The following is a 19318-nucleotide window of genomic DNA, read 5'->3' as shown; positions in this document are numbered from 1 at the left end:
TAAGAATTTGCAGGACTGGGCCCCCTGGTTGTAACATTTATAATTTCCAGGTTATACCACTAATTTGCTTAATATAAAATACTTGATCCATGAAACCAATGAAAAGATTAAGATAATTATTTTCAAATATACTAATACTTCAAATGTTACGGGTATCTAATGTGCCTACCTCTAGTTTCTCCATCATCCCAGAATAAATCTCCAGCTGCTTGTCCCTTGTCATCTAATGCAATTATGAGTCCCATCGGATTCTTGCGGCTGTAAAATGAAAGACTTTCTCTGAAGAGTATAAAAGATATCTAGACATTGTTTATACTCATACATCTTGAAAAAATATTGATGCTACCAATTTTCATTTCCAAAAGATTCATGTTAAAAACTGAGGTTTTGTGTTTACAAAATTTTACAGATTTCCTTTCACCATTTTTTGGCTGAGAGATTTTAATAATTTCACAACAGAACAGATTTTCTCTAAACTACTTTTCACCTGGATAAATTGCCTTTCATTTTCACAGAAATGGATGAAAATGTGTGGCAGGACTAAAAATCATTACACAAAATTAACATGTGATTAACCAGTAATCATATTATTTCATTAATCATGAAAGTATGTCAATGCTTTCAGCTATTACCAATCTCAAAGTTTAAATACTAAACTCAATAGCACAGGCCATTTTTTCCTCTTAATTACGTGGGTATCAATCAGTTATTCCACATATACACTGAGAAAGGTATAACATCCACACTTTGTCCCACAGGCAATAATCAGTCTGAGCAACTCATCCTTCATATTCAGACAGGGCAACAAGGGATCTTCCCTTTCATCAGTAGTAGAGATGGACGACAGTATTCTCCACAGTGCTGCTAATCACACATATGGGCTAGCAGGGAGTGGGACAAATTGGTGAAGACTACTTACCCCCACTTCTCTGGAGCAAAGGGGGACCTAGAGACCAGATTGAGAGTCTCTGTCTTAGTCTGGTTTCTAGTCTGTTCCTCGGGCAGCTCAACTATGTGTTGATACTTACTCATGACTTGTGACAAAGTTACAATTTAACTCTGTGTGTGCAAACTGACAAGCAAACTGGGCCATATGTTTGACTGTAGAGCTTCAGGACCTGATCCAAATACCACTGAAGTACTGATCCTGTACCCCTGGCTACAGTGGGACTTTAGCTTCAGTAAAGAGCGTAGGATGCAATGGACTTCAGACGTTCCCATATGATACACCCAATGGTTTGAAATCTGACAATTCTGAGCCCACTCCTGAAATCACATTACAGAGCAGTGTGATCACAGGGCTCAGCCATAAAACGTACCTGTACAATGTTGTATTAGCTGGCTGCTGAATAGGAAATATGTAGCCTCCTCTCAGATGAAGTCCTAGTTTGTCTGCTGGGAGATACATCTGTGCTTGTTGTTTTCTCCATACTTCTCTTCTACCCTAATTTATGGGAATGGAAGAGAAAATGGGTATTTTACATTACTCACTACAGAGAATGGTTTCTCACATCCTGAGCTTCCATTCCAGTTCTCCCGATTCCTCCAGTTATAATACACAAATGTCTATCCAGACACTGTCTGCCTACTACCACAGAAAATCACCTTAGATTACAACACCAAACAAAAAAAGTTTACTTTTTGATTCCAGCACGATCAACACACAAAAGAAGGCCAATTCATCCTGGAAGGCTGAAAGTAGACACTGTCTTGTGTCAGGCATAGGGTAGAACCTTACCTTCTTCCTCCAGCCAACAGGCAAAAGAATTGCCACAGAAGTGGTTAACTTAATTTCTTTAGAAATAAGGGTAACATGCCCGTGTTTGAATGCCCAGAAGAGACTGCAATTATTATTATTATATTTTACTTTTTATTTACTGATGGTGGTGTTCAGAGCACTGTACAGAATGTAGAAGAAACATAAACCTTGCTTAATATTTGTTACGAGCTCTCTGTTCTCCTTTCTCTCTGTCTATTCCACCTCCTTCCCTTAATTATCTCTCTTCCATCTTCTCCTCCATTCCTCCCTTCTCTCTCTCTCTCAACTTTCTGCTTCCTTCATGTTTATCTCCTCTACCACATCTAACAATCACAACCCAATCCATAGAGGACAATGTTGAGAACAATACACAGACATGGACTCAGCCCAGCATTATTATATGCATTTACTTACTGTTTCATAGTCATACCATACTGCATCAGGAATATATGCTGTCACTGTTTCCACACCCTGAAATGAGAATAAAGAAACATCTTTCATATTTGAAGACAAATAAATCAAATAGTAACTAAAGCAGCATTTCCAAAGTGACATTTTCAAGCTGACAAGAGAATTTCAATGATATTTGTTCTGATTTTTTGTTTATGAAGAAGGACCTTTCTCTCTAATTGTCTGATCAACATATAAGACTTTTTTTCCACAGTATCAGAGAAGTTAGAATAGAAAAAAAAATGTCCTTGTTCATCCATATGCAATGAAGATTTATGCCCTAAAGTAGGCTTATTACTGATCTATCTGGTCTCATTTTAAATGTGCCATGCAATGAGGCTTCTGTCACGTTCCTTGTAGATTATCCCACAATCCAGTAGTTGTCACTATCAGAAATTTTTCCTGATATTTAGCCTCAATTCTTCCTTTCTCTTATCCCACTTCTCCTAGTCATATCCCCTTGTACCAAACTAAATTATTTTTCTGGGGTATCTACACCGTCAGATGTTTGTAGACTATTATCATAGCTCCTTTTAAATGTTGTTTAGCCAAGCTATGCACAGTTCCTGCTTTTCACTTTTCTTCATAAATCAGTCCTCTAGTTCCTTTTCTCTGAATCCCACTAACTAGTTAAAATGTTAGTAGTATGGAGGTACCGATAAATGCATACAATAATCCTAGCAAAGTCACATCAGAACCATAAAGGGACTGTTACATCACGGCTCCATGACAGGATACCTCTGTGGGGTATGCAGCCCAAAAATCACACTGGCTCATTTTGATATCATATCATGTTGCAAACTGATGTCTTATTTGATATTCACAATTACCCCAAAGTCTCCTTTTGTGTTACTTTGTACCAGACATTTCTTTTCAGATATGCCTTGTTTTGTACATTTAACAAATGTATTATGATAGAGCTTGAAAAATGTGATTGCCTATGTGAGACTGAGGGCCAAAGGGGAAATTCTGAATTAATGAGGGTCATCACTGCAACAGGAATAATCCATGATCTTGGTGTTCTCCAGTGAAATTACAAAGAGATGAAGAGAAGCTGCTTGTGAATTTTAGAAACATGGCTTGACAAATAATTGTATCATGTCCTGGTCCCCCTTATCTACCTGCTTGTGAATGGTCACGTTCATAAGTGTTTCTGCATTAGTTTAGCTATAACTTACGTTCGCTCCACTAGGTCATGGTTCACTGGTTACTTGATGAAACTATCTGGTCAACATGTGTATGTTAGTAAACCTATTCACTCTGGTTAAAACATCTTTTTGGAGATCTGCTATCAGCTACAAGGAGAACAGCCAGAAGTCAGATGTATTCTTTGCAGCATGGAAGAATCCAAGCAGACAAATGGTCTAATGTAAAGACAATAGGGTGCCCTCCATTATATTAGCTGTTACAAATATTGGAGATATGCAGTGACGTTTAGGGGCAAAACTGAGTCCTAAATAATATGAATGTCAGTGCTCAACAAAGAGTTAATAAGATAGATTTTAATATATAATCAAACATACTGGGTCCAGTACAGGAGTGATCAGAAGACCAGGGCCCCACAAGAACTGTCGATCAATAGCCCATGTTGCTTCATCTGAATAGAACCTAAATGATGAAGAAAGTAGCAGTATTAATTTTGTTTGTTTACTGCCATAGGTATCACTATATTGCTAGAATCAGCACAGAAGAATGGCAACACTGATAACTGGAAATTTATAACACTATAGCTTGTTTTTATCTCCATATGAAGAAAATCAGAAAATGCCAGAAATACATTCCCATGTTTCCTTATTTAGTTTATAATCATATTTTTCATATATTTCCTGTTTAGAAATAGTTTGTTAAAGAATTTAAGAGCTAGGAAATGGAACTTCTAGAATGCACAGCCAAAAAGCCATTTCCTTATTTACCACTGACATGTCATACTGTTCATAGCAGGTGTTAGAGCAAATGATTATAATTTAGGAAGCTAGAGATGATTTATGATTGATCTTTCTTAAAAGCTATTGCTTTATATGTATAAATATGATGTATACAATAGCATCAAACTCTGCCCCACTGAATGCCCTCTTCCCAGCAAAAAATACTGTTTATGCATATTTTGATCAGTGAACTTACTCGTGAAGAAGTGGTCTCACTACCGTGTCTCCTTGTGTATGAGCTTTGTAAAAAAGGGTATAGAGGTAGGGCAGTAAAGTGTATCGAATGTTCAAGTAGTTCTTTGATGACCTCACCAAAACAGAATCTGCCCCAAATACAGCCGGATCCTGAGGCTGAAAATAAAGGTTGGATTGTTATTGTTGTCATGAAGAAGGAAACATGTTTTGGAGAACACTGTAGGCCAAATCCACTGTAAGCAGCTGCAACTCCATTGGAGTCCACATGAACAGTGACACAATGAAGTTGCAGCTGCTGCTGCCAGTGGTGAACTTGGCACAGTACGGACAATTATTTCCAATGGAGGTGAATCTTTTAGAGTTAGAATTTCATTAAGACAGCCTACGAATGTAAAATTTAAGCTACAATCCAGTGAACTAAATAGCTCACTTAGACCAGAAAACCGAATTGAACAGAGTATTAGAATGCAGGAGACAGAATGCCTACACTATGCTAGTAGGACAGCAGTTGTTTCAATGACTGAGTAAATATTAACTAAGGACAATGGAAACAATTACGTTACAGTGGATTTGTTCCAGTTCTGTTGTGCTAGTGGAGATACGGAATGTTCGTAGTCTACTTGTCAGTTCATTGATACAACAGGAGTAGGAAATTGGTAATGTAACGATAGCTTTATGGAATTTTGTAAGAGTATTAGTAACCTACCGCATAATTTTCAGCATTGTGATTTCTGCAAAATGGATAAAATGCTCCAACTTGCATCCATCGCCTGCAAAGTTCTTCTGTGACATTATCAAAGAAGCCACAAATATCTGCACCAATCTAAAAAATTATACACAAATAGTGTATGTGTCAAAATGCTGTATATACCCTATATGTATTACACAGCATACCACATCTCTACACATATGCTTGTATACATATTTTTAATTGGCATACTACCAATCTTACAAAGATGAGATGCAAAGTGAAAGGAATAATTTCCAGTGAATAATCAACATATCCTTAATTGTCACAATAGCCAACCTGAGAGAGGTGTTCACCATATTTCCGCCTGACATCTTTCTTCTTTCAGATCTGATCTTACTCAGACCCAAAGCTGTCAAATGGCTTCTGTTCTGAATAACACACAGCCATTATCAAAGATTATTATTTGAAGGTGGGATGCCAGGTATATCTCCTTTTAACAAAAATGCTGTAATATTTTTCAAAGTGTCTTTTAAACTTGTTTTAATTTTATACCCCAAATGTTATAATGTAATCAAAAAACTTAAGTCCCATTTCAAACAGGACCATGTTAACATAAACTAGGTACTTTTTAGTTCTCGCAGAGTCTACACGGGGCACTTACAGCGAAACATTTTAGTGTGCACTGCAGTTCACACCCCCAGTAGTCCACACTGCAGGGCCATGTAGACGAACCCTTACATTCTTTTGCACATTGGTAGCAGTAATACGAAGTATTTTTCCAAGTAGTTCTGATGGAGCCCAACTAAGTGTAAAGGGCTCTACCTTGCACATCACCTATGAAATTAGTCCACCATCTTAAAAAAACACCTTCCTTTTCCTATTTCATTGTGAAAGGTGCATCAGAAGGGACTAGAGGGAAATTAAAAGGGAAGAGAGTGGCATGATGGGGAGAGGAGTGGCTTGGTGTTAAATACAATAATTGGAGTATTTTTGTACCTGCACACATAGGGCTTTACTGTGCAACCTGTAGTCACATCGGTCAGTTTACAGTGAATGAAGTTGACTTGTATCTAAATTGGCTATTATGATTCCCCTTCTCCCTAACCTCCATCTTGTTGTCATTAGATCTCAAGCTCCTTGGAGCACCACTCGTGAATGTTTGGAAAACATTAACACACAGTGGGTGCTACCATAAATACATGATTAAGAAATAAATAAATAACATTAAGCAGTCTACAAGATGGCAGCGCAATACAATCACAGAAATGCAAATCCTGAAGATGGAATTTGGCCATTTCATTCATTTATAAATGAGCAATCCTAACCCACTGCCAATGCAGTGGCAAAACACTGTATAATGTCAGCTCATAGAGCTGATGACTGAAGATGAAACAATAATAAAGGGTGACAGATAGCTTGAAACATAGGGAGTAGTATACTAGATCACACCATAAGTCCATCTAGTCAGAAACCCAGCTATGGGAGTGGCCTATACCTGATACTTCAGAGGAGGGCAAAAATCAGTAGCAACAGCCCCATAATTAATCCAGCCAATTGTGTAAAGCTGTACATGGCGGATGAGGGTTGTTTGTTTGTTTGTTTGTTTATTCTGGACTTCTGCAGATTACTATTTATGTTTTAAAGAACAAGGTCATGATTTATATTGGTTTTGATTAGATAACAAGCAATTGTATGAAAAGATTGCATTGTTAATTCTTAATCTGTTGCTTTGAAGGGTTATCGCAAATAACTATGTCATACATAAGGTATCCCAAAGAGGTTAAATTCCAGCATTCCTGTTATCGCCCATCTCAGATCATTCCATGTAGCAGCATTATCCCCGAGCCAATGTCCTGTGTATTTTCCTGATCCAGCAAAAGTAGACCTAGAAATAGTAAGGCTTCTTTTTCCAGGGAAAACAGCTTGTATAGCTCTGAAAATTAAATGAAACTGGAATTAATACCACATGGTAAGTGTACTTGAACTCTGATAGATTAGCTGTTTCCCATATTGCTAATTAAAATTCATTAATTCATAAAATAGTAAGGCCCAGGGATGTTGTCTCACTTCCAGTTAGCCAGATATATTTTAGCTGAGCTTCTGATATTAACTCCAAATAAGCTATCTTTCTGAACTGTTTAGCCCACTAAACTTTGGGCCAGATACTCAACTTGAATATACTGGCTTTACTTCAGTGGAGCTGCACCAATTTAGATCAGTTGAGGGTCCAACACATTAACTAGTTACCAGTTTGAGTGTAGGAATTTCAAGGGAAAATGTTGAAAACTTATGATTTTTTTAAACCACACTGCCTAGAGAAGCAGAGAACAAAGCACAGAGAGAGAGCTCCTCTATTCTAACACTCCACAATTCAAAATCTGTCATGCAGGACATGTGTGTCTTACTGGAAACTTTAGATGCAAAATGGGATGAGGTGAAGACAGTTATCTACCAGGATAATAGTCCATTAGGCTGTGTTAGTCAGGACTAGAACCATGGCTTTATTTGTTCTTCAAACTGAAATAAACTTGATTGAAATAGTCTTGAAATTATACCAACTTTGAAAATTGGCAGTTCACTAGCACTTTTAAAGACAACACAAATTTTAAGACTTTTTTTTTTTTGAGTTGAACTTTAAATAGTAATGCAGGGTCTTCCTTTCATTAACCAATTCTACAAGCAAACTGGCCATGTTGTCCTAAATTTTATAACAGGCTAGTGATTTTTGGTGCTTCAGTGTTAGATGCCCAGCTTCAGCAACCATAGAAGGACCTGATTCCCAGAGGGCAGATGCTCAACAATCTCTGAAAATCGGACTCCTTTAAAGAGTTTCAAGGTGGGCACCTAAAAATCACTAATCACTTTTGCAACTTTAGGCCACCTAGTATACCTTTACGTAACAATTATTAGAAAGCAGTTCTTACTTATCAGTAGATAGGGTCATGGAATAGCCGTATAGACTGTGAACATCATAGTGTTTTCCCCAGGATTGCACTGCATCCATGCAAAGTGTCTTTGAATACATGAGTCCATCGAGAATACCTTTAGAAAATGATATGACAACACTGGAGTACGCCTTTATTTTGAATATTTCCAATCTTTTATGTTAATACATAACAAAATGCAGAGGCCCTTTTTGTTTAGTATTTACATTCATCACAGTGCTTCAAGAATGAAACTATGGGTGCTTGTAAATATCACATCATATGACAGTAGGTTAAGCTAGATTGAGGTACACTGGCTTTATTCATCAGTGTTGAAACTGTGGTACTTTCCTGCTTTGGAGCTCCCTATACCTCATGGCACTCAATATGCGAACCCTGAACAATTCACCCATTTACCTCTAACGCTTCTATAAATGCAGCTTTTATATCAGAGTGGAGTTTAGTGAATTGATATATAATCTGATTCAGTTTGTTCAGGACATAAAATTATTAAATCTTTTATCATATTTCTATAGGCAATATTAAATAGTAGCCACCAGCTCACTTCAGTGTCATTGCCTTCCAGCACTTAGAACTGTAGCTTAGTATGGGGTTAACTGTCACCTTGATTGTATGCCTTTGTTGCGGAGTAAGGAGGCATAAGGAGCTTCCTTATTTCCCTGCATGGGTTTCTTGCTTTGCTAAATCCTGCTAAGAGGGGAAGAGCCACTGCTGCGCTGCTACTCTTTCTCCAGCACAGGTGCATGGTCTCCTCAGTAGGGAGGGAGAAGCAAGCTCTCAGAGATGCAGTCTGGGTCCTGTCTTGCTCGCAGAGCAGCACGCCCATGCACTGTCCCTTGCTTCTGCTAGAGTGCAAAGTGCCAATCAGCTCTGTACAGACATTCCCTGCTCTTTGTTTCTTTCCCATTTTCCCACCTCCTAAATACTGCACTGGAAAAATGCCCACACAGGTTACAACTGTATCTCTGACAGAGTGAAATCTTTCCACTCTTTTCATTAGAGCCATGTGTGATCAGAAAAAAAAGCTATTTTTTACTTTCAGAGGAATCTAAAATTCTGCACTAAGTACTAGATGGTGCAGCCCTTCATCGCCTTGCTGACCACTTCTTTGCACAAGCAGATGCACTGAGGCCAATGGGACTACTCCTGTGAGCAACCGCTCACAAGCATGTGGAAAGATTGCACAACTTCACCCTAAATTATTGAACTATTGGATCTGCGACAGGCCTACAAAAGTTACTGCTTGATAAAACATTAGAATTCTAGTTTAGTTATGCTTACAGGCCTAAAGCTATTAATGATAAAGGAAAATCAATACTATTGCTAGACTTAATTAAAGCAATGGCAACATTTACTTTAGCAAATGCAGCTAATAATTTGAAGAATGATGAAACATTTTACTGGAAAAAGCCATTCGCCTTCAGGAGTTCTGGAAACAGTACCTAAGCCACTGAGAATAACATACTATATACTCATCTTTTCTGTCATTAGGAATGTTTAGAACATAAAACAAACAAAAAAAAAAGTAAAAATTTCCCTCATCTCATTATAATTGATTACTTGTATCTCACACACACTTGGATTTTTGCCATATGATTAAAGACTATAGACTTACTGGGAGTGAAAGGAGGATAGTTTAAGTTGTTTTGCTGACAGCCAAGTACTGAACCTTTTATAAAGCTGGATACTTCATTCATGTCCTGGAAAAAAAAAAATGTAGACTATGATAGGATTTGCTTAAATATCTTTCCCTAATGAAATCCTTATATTTTATTCATCGGATCATTTAGGAAAGGGGAAAAAAAGTTTAACTAAAGGCTCACCACCTAAGGTATAGATAGTATAGGTATAATATTATACCCATTTATCCACATAATATGGATCCTGATGCTGCAGAGACTTATGCATGTGAGCCCTCCCATAGTACCTTGTGCAAATTTACTCAGCTGTTTATTTGCAAGACTGCACCCATGATCAGTATAAAACAGTAAGGAGTCTGGTGGCACCTTAAAGACTAACAGATTTATTTGAGCATAAGCTTTCGTGGGAAAAAAACTCACTTCGTGGGTAAAAACCTCACTTCTTCAGACCTGAAGAAGTGAGTTTTTTACCCACGAAAGCTTATGCTCAAATAAATCTGTTAGTCTTTAAGGTGCCACCAGACTCCTTGTTGTTTTTGTGGATACAGACTAACACGGCTACCCCCTGATACTTGAGTATAAAACAGTGGGTTTCAGCCTTTTTTTACTCGCGGACACTTAAAACATTTCAAATGCAGGTGTGGACCCCTTTGAAAATCTTAGTCTTCGGACCCTCTGGGTCTGCAGACCACAGGCTGAAAACCACTGATATAAATGGTATGTATATATTATATTTCACTTCAAGCTGTGACAGATCCAGTCCCAGAATGACACTTCATAATGCACTGTCTCTCACTGGACATTTGAAAGAATTGGGCACGAACTTACATAAAGAATTTTTTGAATCAAAGCACATAAATCTTTTTTATAAACCCCACTGTTTTGCAACATACAAAAGATAGTGGGCCTGTCTATGATATTATGTATCCTGGTATAAATACAAAGCAACTAACATAAAGTCAAAAAAGTAACCCCAGTGTGAAATGAGTGCCTGTGAGGTCAAAATCAGTCCATGTATAATCTTATCTTATTCTATTACATTAATTGGAGTTACACACGTTGTAGTCAAATCAAATATTAACATGTCGCTGTATATTAAGGAAAGGTTTCTGTGACTTATTAAATAGCAGTGTGTACAGGTTAATTGCCTTTACATTTGTGCTTTCTCTTGAAAAAGGAATAGGTCAATTTTGTGAGGCTTTATCGATTGAATACGTCCAAGAGGTGAGAAAATAATAAATGGAAGAAAGGTGGGCTCAAGGAAAAGGGCTCAATTTTGCAAACATATAAGGCCTGATTCACATCACCACTCTCTGGAAATGTAAAGGAATCTTAAAGTGAGACTTTAAATACCTTCATACAGACACTTAAAAGCATATTATCAAAAAGTGTCTGTTTTTCATAAATTGCTCAAAAGCAACATCTCTTTGTTTCAAGGGATTGCAGAATACAAAGATGTTATAGACACTGAACCATTGGGAACTGGTTCCACAACGCTAAAGGAGCATAAAGCATTATAGACCAATTTATATTGGGAACAATTTGCCATCATATTAACCTTCCGCTTACTAAAAATGAATTATGGTGGTAGTCACCAGAAGATGGTGCTGTTACACATAATCTAACAAGGGTTTTGTTTATTTTCTGTTTTGGTTTTTGTTTTGTTCATTCTGGGGGGAGTCGTTTGTTTTGACCTTATGTGCTGAGTACCTAGTGTGCAGTCTTTGAAGAAATGCTGTGAAGTTGTAAGTATTTGTGATGTCATTTCTTGGGGGTGGGGTGGGAAGCAGTTGCTACAAACACAAGCCAGTCTGGTCTCTGACTTAATTTCTATAGAGTTAATTCTTGTGGCAGAGTTGCTTCCTCAGAACCAGGAATTGAAGTTTGGGCTAAAAGACGCAGCATTTGTGTGCCCTTTCTGGCCATTTTTGTTCAAGGACTGGTGGGTATATGATGTTAAAGAAACCACTTACTCAAAGAAAATAGCAACTCACAGATTTCTGCTCCATCAGAGGACTGATCTGCAATGTCACAAGAACTACTACCATTTAGCAGAGAGACTATAAATATAATTCTAGATTATGAGAATCAGATTCTCTACACACACACACAGGACCCTCTGTAAAATGTGTGGTTTGCCCTCTTTTAAGCACTCCTCCTGTACGATCAGAAAAGGTTTTTGCTGATTTTTAATATAGTATCAGACAGTAATAAGCTTATGCAGAAATGTATGCATACCTCACTGGGTGATAGCTCAAACAGGGCAAAAATCAAAATTCAACTGACTCTTTCCCATTTTGAATAGAACTTTGACTCTGCCAGCTTTTGTACTAGGACTGCTTAGTGCATAACAGAAACACTCTACTTGCGGTACTGAAGGCTGGGAACCCATGGCTTTATTTGGCTACCTAACAGAGCAGAGAGGGGAAAGCAGTACACCCACAAACAGGAAATAAGAGAGGGGTGGAGCATGGGTGCGACCCATAATACTGGAAAAATCCGGGTAAACCCTTGATGACCACTTCACTATCTCAATAGTTCTATTTAAATCAATGGAGCTACATGCATAAAGCTAAGGCAGAGCCTTGCACTGACAAGCAGAATGGAGTCTCACTACTCCAGAAGGTCCACTGGGGCAGATCACAGTTTGCCCCCTTGGTGTGCTGAGTGGATCATGAATTGCTATCCCCTGTGATGGTGCAGCGTTCTTCCCCCACCCATGTGGCTAGCCAGCTCCACAGGCCAGCACATGGGAGTAGAGACATGGCTCCAGCAGTTCCCTTCCCCACCCATCTGTGGATGCACTGCAAGGTGCCTGCCTTGGAGGAACATCGCAGAATCAGCCCTGTGCTCACTGATGTGCAAGGGGCATAATTTTAGCTGGCCCTATTTCAGTGTTGACAGGCAGCTCCTTGCCTCCTCTCTTCACTCTGTGCCTGCATAAAGAACAACCAGAATCTAGCCATCAGAACTACATCAGGCAAATAAAGGTGGCACAATTGAACCCTGAGATAGGAACATGAAAGAATAACCGAAGTCTAAGGATAACCTTTTCCTTCCATATATAAATCTTCATGGTACCTTCAGCACAAGTGTTGGCTCCATGCCATACAGTTTGAGAGAGACGAAGGGTCAGGAGGGGTATTTTGTGATTGTCTGTCAAAATCTGCAGTGTAGCTCGAGATTGTTAAAGATGTCCTCGATAATATTTCCTATAGATGGTGACTGACATGATTTTTAGTTGACATCACAGCACTGTGGCTTTGTATGTACCCCTAAATTCACTATGCAAACAGTTATGCATGGAAGAACACAGCAAATTTATAAACTTGGCAGTGTGTTAACTCGCAGTGAATCTCCACAAATAAATACACGATTCCAGTGTAAACAACTACATCATTTGCCAGGTAGAAATTTGGCTAAAAACTGATTTGCAAGAAAATTGAAATAGCATTTGTTGATTTAAAAAATATTGATTAACCATTCTAATTTGAAATCAGCAGTTTAAGGTTGTTAGTTATAATTGCAATATGTCTTAGACTCTTTTCTCTGAAGTGTACTAGCTTGTTATGGGCAAGGAAGAGAAAGATTAAAATTGTTGCTTAATGTTTTTATAAGAACCCACTTCCCAGTAATCCCTGTGGCTGAAAGTAACAAATATGGATAAAAGGATTTTCCTCTTTAAACAGTGGATTGACAACCATTGCTATTCTATACTACACCCACTGACACGTTAACAGTCAGCCTGATTGCTTCTCACTTCCAGATTTTATTTTTTGCCCCTTCATTGGGTCATGCATGACCCAATGACCCTCTAAGTACCTAGCATAATTTTGGATGCTGCAATATAACTACTAGTAACTTCTGTTTGCACTCCTGCCCAGAAAACAGGATGCAGGAATGTGAAATAATGAAAGAAAGAACAAACAAATATTATTTCTGAATGTTCAAATGAAGTGAGGGTTTATTTTGGGGCCAAAGTTTGGAGGCTGGGGTCCCAATTCCAGCAAAACACTTCAGTTGGAGTATTCACAAACTTGAAGTTAAGCACATGCTGAAGTGCTTTGCTGGGTCAGGGTGTGTGTGTCAGAGAGAGAATTTTACTGTAGCTAACCTGTTGCCTAGTAATCCAAAGCCCATTGAAGTCAATGGAAAGATTCCCATTTACTTCAGTAAACTTTGGTTTGCTCATTCCTAGACTGAGAGTATAAAAAAACAAGTTTGGTCAGTTAAAAGTTGTTTTTCACCAGCCTACCACATTTCTCACTAGAGGTGAAAATATCGTTAGCATTCTAACACTCGTAACACCAGTTTGGAAGAGTTATTAAAAAGGGCAAGAAATCTCATTCACTCTCCCTCCTTTATTATTTTAATACTTTTTGGCAGGGTAGGGTTTTTTGTCGTTGTCGTCATCGTTTTTTGCAGACATTGAAGCTTCCTCTCCCATTTGACAAAGTCAAGTTACTTTAGATGCATCGTGACAACATCCATAAATATAAATACACTAAATACATTGGATGAAGTCCAATGGCATCAGTGGGGCTAGGATTTCACCCAATGTGTTTTGTTCTCCAGTTAAGAGATTAGGAAATAAGTAGTATTTTTATTTTAGTTTTTAATAAGAAACATCCCTACGGTACAAAGAGATGAGATTGAAAAGATGTTTCATCCTAAATTCTCACTAGCTTCATATGAAAAAAAGGGTGAATGACTTACAATCCAAATCCCATCATACTTCACTTGATCGTAGAAGAGCTTACATTCTTCCACCCACCAGTTGGTACATTCTGGGTTGGTGTAGTCAGGGAACACAGTCCGTCCTGGCCACACCTACAGTGTAAGAAAGTAAAGAGCAATTGGTTAAACTGGCTATTCCATTAAGAAATTTATTTCAAACATTTCCATTAGTTTCTAATAATTCTCCCCAGGACATAATTTGAACCATGTTTGGACCTAGTCCTGTAAGAATCTCAGAAAACTCAATGGAATATTTTGTTCTCCAAATGAGGCGGGGGGAAATCACACGGCAATCTTCAAAACTGTTTCAAACTCTTTTCAATGATTAGTAGTTTATATTTTTTCTTTCAGTTCTCATTTCAAAGAAGCTATAATGGATGCCAGAATTGAAGCCAAGAGTAAATGTCCTGTGTGCGCATACATTTTTTCAGCCTCATTTGCCTGGCAGTCCACTTTCATTTGAAGTGCACTTCTAAATAATAGTGCAAAAACCCTTGAAGCGGCTTTGTGCCGGTTTCTGGGAGCAGCTTCCTAAAATACAATCATCAAGAATTAAGTTGGTGAAAGAGAACATTAGCATCTAAGAATATCCATGTTCTTGCATCAATTTAGATGTGGAAGTTGAGCCAATTGTTTTTCCTCACTATAATAAGCCATACTTTACGTTTACTCTGTGTGTGTGTGACTGCATTGACCTCAAAGAATAAGAAAGAATAAGGATAACATACATTCCAAGCACTTTGGGCCAGATCTGCAAAGGTATCTTGTCTAAAGGTGCAGAGAGTCACCTAGTGGTATTTTCAAAAGTGCCTAAGCAAGTTAGGCATCTAACTTTCATCGATTTCAATGGGAGTTAGGCACCAGTCTGATTAGCCAATTTTATACCTTTAGGCAAAATTTGGAAATCTGGCCTTTAATCCCGCTTCCATTGAAATGAATGGCAAGAGTCCAATGAGAACAATATTGGGTCTTACACTGCATTTTATATAACCAAGAAAACCTCACTTCAAAACATTTATTTTCTCCTTAATATTTTTATCATATGTATATCTCTGTCTGAATTAAGGATTTATCCTAAAATATGTTCCAATTACTGTATTTTAAGGTTTGGGACCCAATCACAACAAAAACAAAGAAAGTCAGGCTAAATCTGACATTCAGTCCTTTATTTCGCATCACATTTGTCACTAGCCTATATCACAACATTAGTATTATGAGTATCAGGGGGTAGCCATGTTAGTCTGTATCCACAAAAACAGCAAGGAGTCCAGTGGCACTTTAAAGACTAACAGATTTATTTGAGCATAAGCTTTCATGGGTAAAAACCCCACTTCTTCAGATGCAACTGAAGAAGTGGGGTTTTTACCCACTAAAGCTTATGCTCAAATAAATCTGTTAGTCTTTAAGGTGCCACCGGACTCCTTGTTATTAATATTATATAAATTTTAAACAGCTAGAGGGAGGGAGTCGTTTTAATTTCCTTTGATTTTTTTCAGTGGTATTTGTCTTTTCTTCAAGTAATGAACATGTTTCATAGAAATATATGAGAGTTGTCACATCATAGCTGTTATGGGCTCATGTAAATGCTTAATTAGGTGTTTTAAATGTGATTCATCAGCCCAACTTCTTCAAACAGCTCTCAGAATTACTAGGGTCTGCAATATAAATACCTATTCAGGGAGTTTTTAAAACCAGATTATCGACTTGATAGAATGTAATGGTCCATATATCAAGTAAATAGTTATGCAGGCGATTTAAAAATGCATATTCTTTTTGTGATAGAGGCTAACAACTGTGAAAGTTTGTTGTGTTATTATTTCTTTAGACTATTTAAAATATGTTGACATGCCTGATATGTAGTTGATTTAGTTGCTTACCATTGACCTAAAGCAAAAAATGTAATGAGTTGGAAACATCAATTTGTAAACACAATTGGCTCAATCTTCAGTTGCCCTAAGCATGAGCATGAGACAAATTGGAAGAAGAGGCAAAGGTGGTTCTAAGTGATTTTTCCACGTTCCATGATCCTGGAGATTTTCAAAGGCACAGAATGGAAGTCAGGTGTCCGAATACCATTGAAAAATCAATAGCAGCTGGCTGCCAAACTGTCCTTTGTGCCTCAGAAAAATCGCCCCTGTATCCCATTTTTTCCCCTTTTAACACCTAACGGTGTAAATAAAAGTCTTTAAAAAAAATACCCGAATGCACCTTACATTCCTAGATACAGCTTTATAAAACAATTTCTGTGAACAGCTACTTTTACTGAAAATTTTAAAAATGGAGTTTAAAACAAACACAGTGACCCAACCTTATCTGCTATGACAACACATAGTACAGATGCGGTTGCAATTTCCATAAGTAGCTAGTTACCTCTCCAATGAGTTTTGTTTGTCCATCTGATTCATTTACCCACACTGCCTTGTTCATTCCTCGTTCATAGGTAAGATATGAAGTCTTATTAAGGAGAGGGGAGATGGCAATGGCAGGGTCCTAATAAAAATAAACACAAGAGAGAGTTGGTAAACTCTTCCATTTTTCTGAAGCATGGCAGAATTAGGCAATAGATATATACAGTACATACAATCTACACAAATTATAATAATAAACAATTATTGTATGCAGTGGAGTCTCATCTTACGCGGGGATTAGATTCTAAAAGCAGTGCGTAAGGCGAAAATCATGTATAGTCAAAGAGAGAGAGAGAGAGAGAGACGGAAGAATGAAAGAATAAAAAAGGGAGAAAGATGACTTCAACGTTGCTATGCGCAAACCGGAGTGCCTCAGAATGGCCAGAAGCATTGTCTACGATCAGCAACACTTTAAAGTCAAGTGTTTTCTCTTCGAGGTACCGCTTGACCTCTGGAATGAAACACTTGGGGAACCAATCCAGAAATAATGCTGCTGTCACCCAAGCCTTTTTATTTGATTGCGAGAACACAGGCAGGAGATTTTTGTTCTTGCCTTTTAGGGCACAGGGATTTGCAGCCCTGTAGAGCAAGCCCAGCTTTATTAAATGCCCAGCCACATTGCCACAAAACAACACAGTCACAAGGTCTTTAGCTGCTTCGAAGTGTAAGTGCGGTTGGGCATTTTCTTCCAGAAGAGCCCAGTCTCATCAGCATTAAAAACTTGTTCCAGAAGATAGCCCTTTTCTTCTATGATTTTCTTTAATTGTTCGGGGTAGGCTTTTGCTGCCTCTTCATTGGCAGATGCAGCTTCACCAGTAGTCTGCACGTTTTTGAGGTTGAAGCGGTTCCTAAAACTGTTAAGCCAACCTTGGCTGGCTTTGAATTCCTTCTAGTCAGAAGGCTGTCCCTCTTCAACGGCGTGTAGAGGCTAAGACCCTTTTCTTGCAATGTGTTGCCATCGATAGGCACACATTTACAGTTCATGTCTTCCAGCCATAAGTTTAATGCCTTTTCAGTCTTCACTAAACTCTTATCATGGCTCATCACCTTAGCAGTTATTGGAGCACTTTATGCCACGGCTTGACAAATTTCTCTCTGTCGAATCTTGATGGCACGGACGCTAGATTCGTTGCGGCCATATTTACTTGCCACGTTGGACACCGACATACCATCTCTCACTAAGTCCAACACAGCCAGTTTTTCCTCCAGCATTGGAATAGATCGCTGTTTCTTCGGTTGAGCACCAGATGAAGTAGTTGGTTTGCGTTTAGGGCCATGTTGTACGAAAAATATGTATCTTTAAATACTAGAATCACACTCAGCGTGGCAAGATGCTCACCGGATCGGCGGGCAGCGATCGATACAGCGGGGGTCGATTTATCGCGTCTAGTCTAGATGCGATAAATCGACCCCCGAGCACTCTCACATTGACTCCTGTACACTCTCCCATTGACTCCTGTACTCCACCACTGCGAGTTATAGTTATTTCTTTTTTTTTTTGTCAAGCCTGTATAGTTGAATTCACGTAAATCAAATGCACGTACGATGCGACTCCACTGTACAAGTAATTCTAATAGCAATGTTGTTTCAGTGGTAAAGTGAAATAGTTAATTAGTTCATTACCAGTATAATAATGTATTTTTGTCCATGGTCATGTAGGTCCACAGCAAATTTAGGAAGGTCCTTAAATTTCTCTTGGTCATAAGTAAAGTCTTTCTTCTCCTCCATATAGTCAATATCAGTGTATTGAATTTCCTGAAAGATAGCATAGTTTATTTTGTATATTAGAAACAATAGCCTGGGGCCTTGAGTATTTTCATATGATTATGTTCTGTTTACTCTGGAGTAAACTTATTTTTGTTATTTTATTATGGATAGACAGTAAGAACTTTGGCTAATTTTCATACTGTGAGCAGCACAGAGATCATGTAAGCGATGAAATTTATGGGGGAGATTTTCAAAGGCACAAATGGCAGTTTTGCACCCAACTACCATAGAAACTCAGTGGAAGTTAGGTGCCTAACTGCCATCTCTGCCATTTAGGATCTCTCTTTACAATAGTATCCCTCAACCAAAGTAGGCAGCTGTAAAGACTGTATGTCTCTGACACTGCAAGGTAGGACAGCTCTGGGTGGTGACGGGGAATGTGCTGTGTAACACACTTCAGTGACGCTCTACAAAGGAGCAGCAAGTATGCTAGGCACTAGCTCTGGGTGTACTACAGCATGTAAGCATGTATCTCACTTTGCTATCTGCAAAATGGGTATAACAGGGCTTCCTTTGTCTATCTCTTGAGGCACTAACTGTCTCTTAGCATGTGTTAAAATAGCACAAAGGGGTACTGATTTCAACTGGGGCCTTTAAGGGTATGTCTACACTGCTGAGCCTCTCAGGCCAGGTCCACATAGGGGGTTCATGTCACTGCACTAAAAATAGCTGTTTAGACAGTGCTCTGAAGTTGTGGCTCAGGCTCTGAAGTCCACCCCCATTCCTAGCTTTAAAGCTCAAGCCGAAATGTCAACACAGCTATTTTTAACACGAGCCCTGCAAGCCGGAGTCCCTTCCCCC

The 19318-nt window shown here is 38.4% G+C and overlaps 1 protein-coding gene across 1 annotated transcript in view; it reads right to left on the bottom strand.

The window, feature by feature from the left end:
• Positions 1 to 19318, bottom strand: part of SI (sucrase-isomaltase) — a 205953-nt gene that overhangs the window by 160949 nt on the left and 25686 nt on the right. Inside the window, exons 11-22 of the mRNA XM_043522682.1 lie at positions 18374 to 18505; positions 16713 to 16832; positions 14322 to 14435; positions 9581 to 9665; positions 7945 to 8062; positions 6782 to 6953; positions 5036 to 5152; positions 4331 to 4485; positions 3733 to 3817; positions 2174 to 2230; positions 1320 to 1444; positions 170 to 258 (exon numbers count right to left, since the gene is read on the bottom strand). Of these exons, the coding sequence (XP_043378617.1) occupies positions 170 to 258; positions 1320 to 1444; positions 2174 to 2230; positions 3733 to 3817; positions 4331 to 4485; positions 5036 to 5152; positions 6782 to 6953; positions 7945 to 8062; positions 9581 to 9665; positions 14322 to 14435; positions 16713 to 16832; positions 18374 to 18505 (1369 nt within the window). The remainder of the gene's footprint in view (positions 1 to 169; positions 259 to 1319; positions 1445 to 2173; positions 2231 to 3732; positions 3818 to 4330; positions 4486 to 5035; positions 5153 to 6781; positions 6954 to 7944; positions 8063 to 9580; positions 9666 to 14321; positions 14436 to 16712; positions 16833 to 18373; positions 18506 to 19318) is intronic.

The sequence above is a fragment of the Chelonia mydas genome, chromosome 9 (genome assembly GCF_015237465.2).
Source record: "Chelonia mydas isolate rCheMyd1 chromosome 9, rCheMyd1.pri.v2, whole genome shotgun sequence".
Taxonomy (NCBI): domain Eukaryota; kingdom Metazoa; phylum Chordata; order Testudines; family Cheloniidae; genus Chelonia; species Chelonia mydas.
Note: the sequence above shows the minus strand (reverse complement) of the source record. Positions and strands in the feature narration are given on the sequence as shown.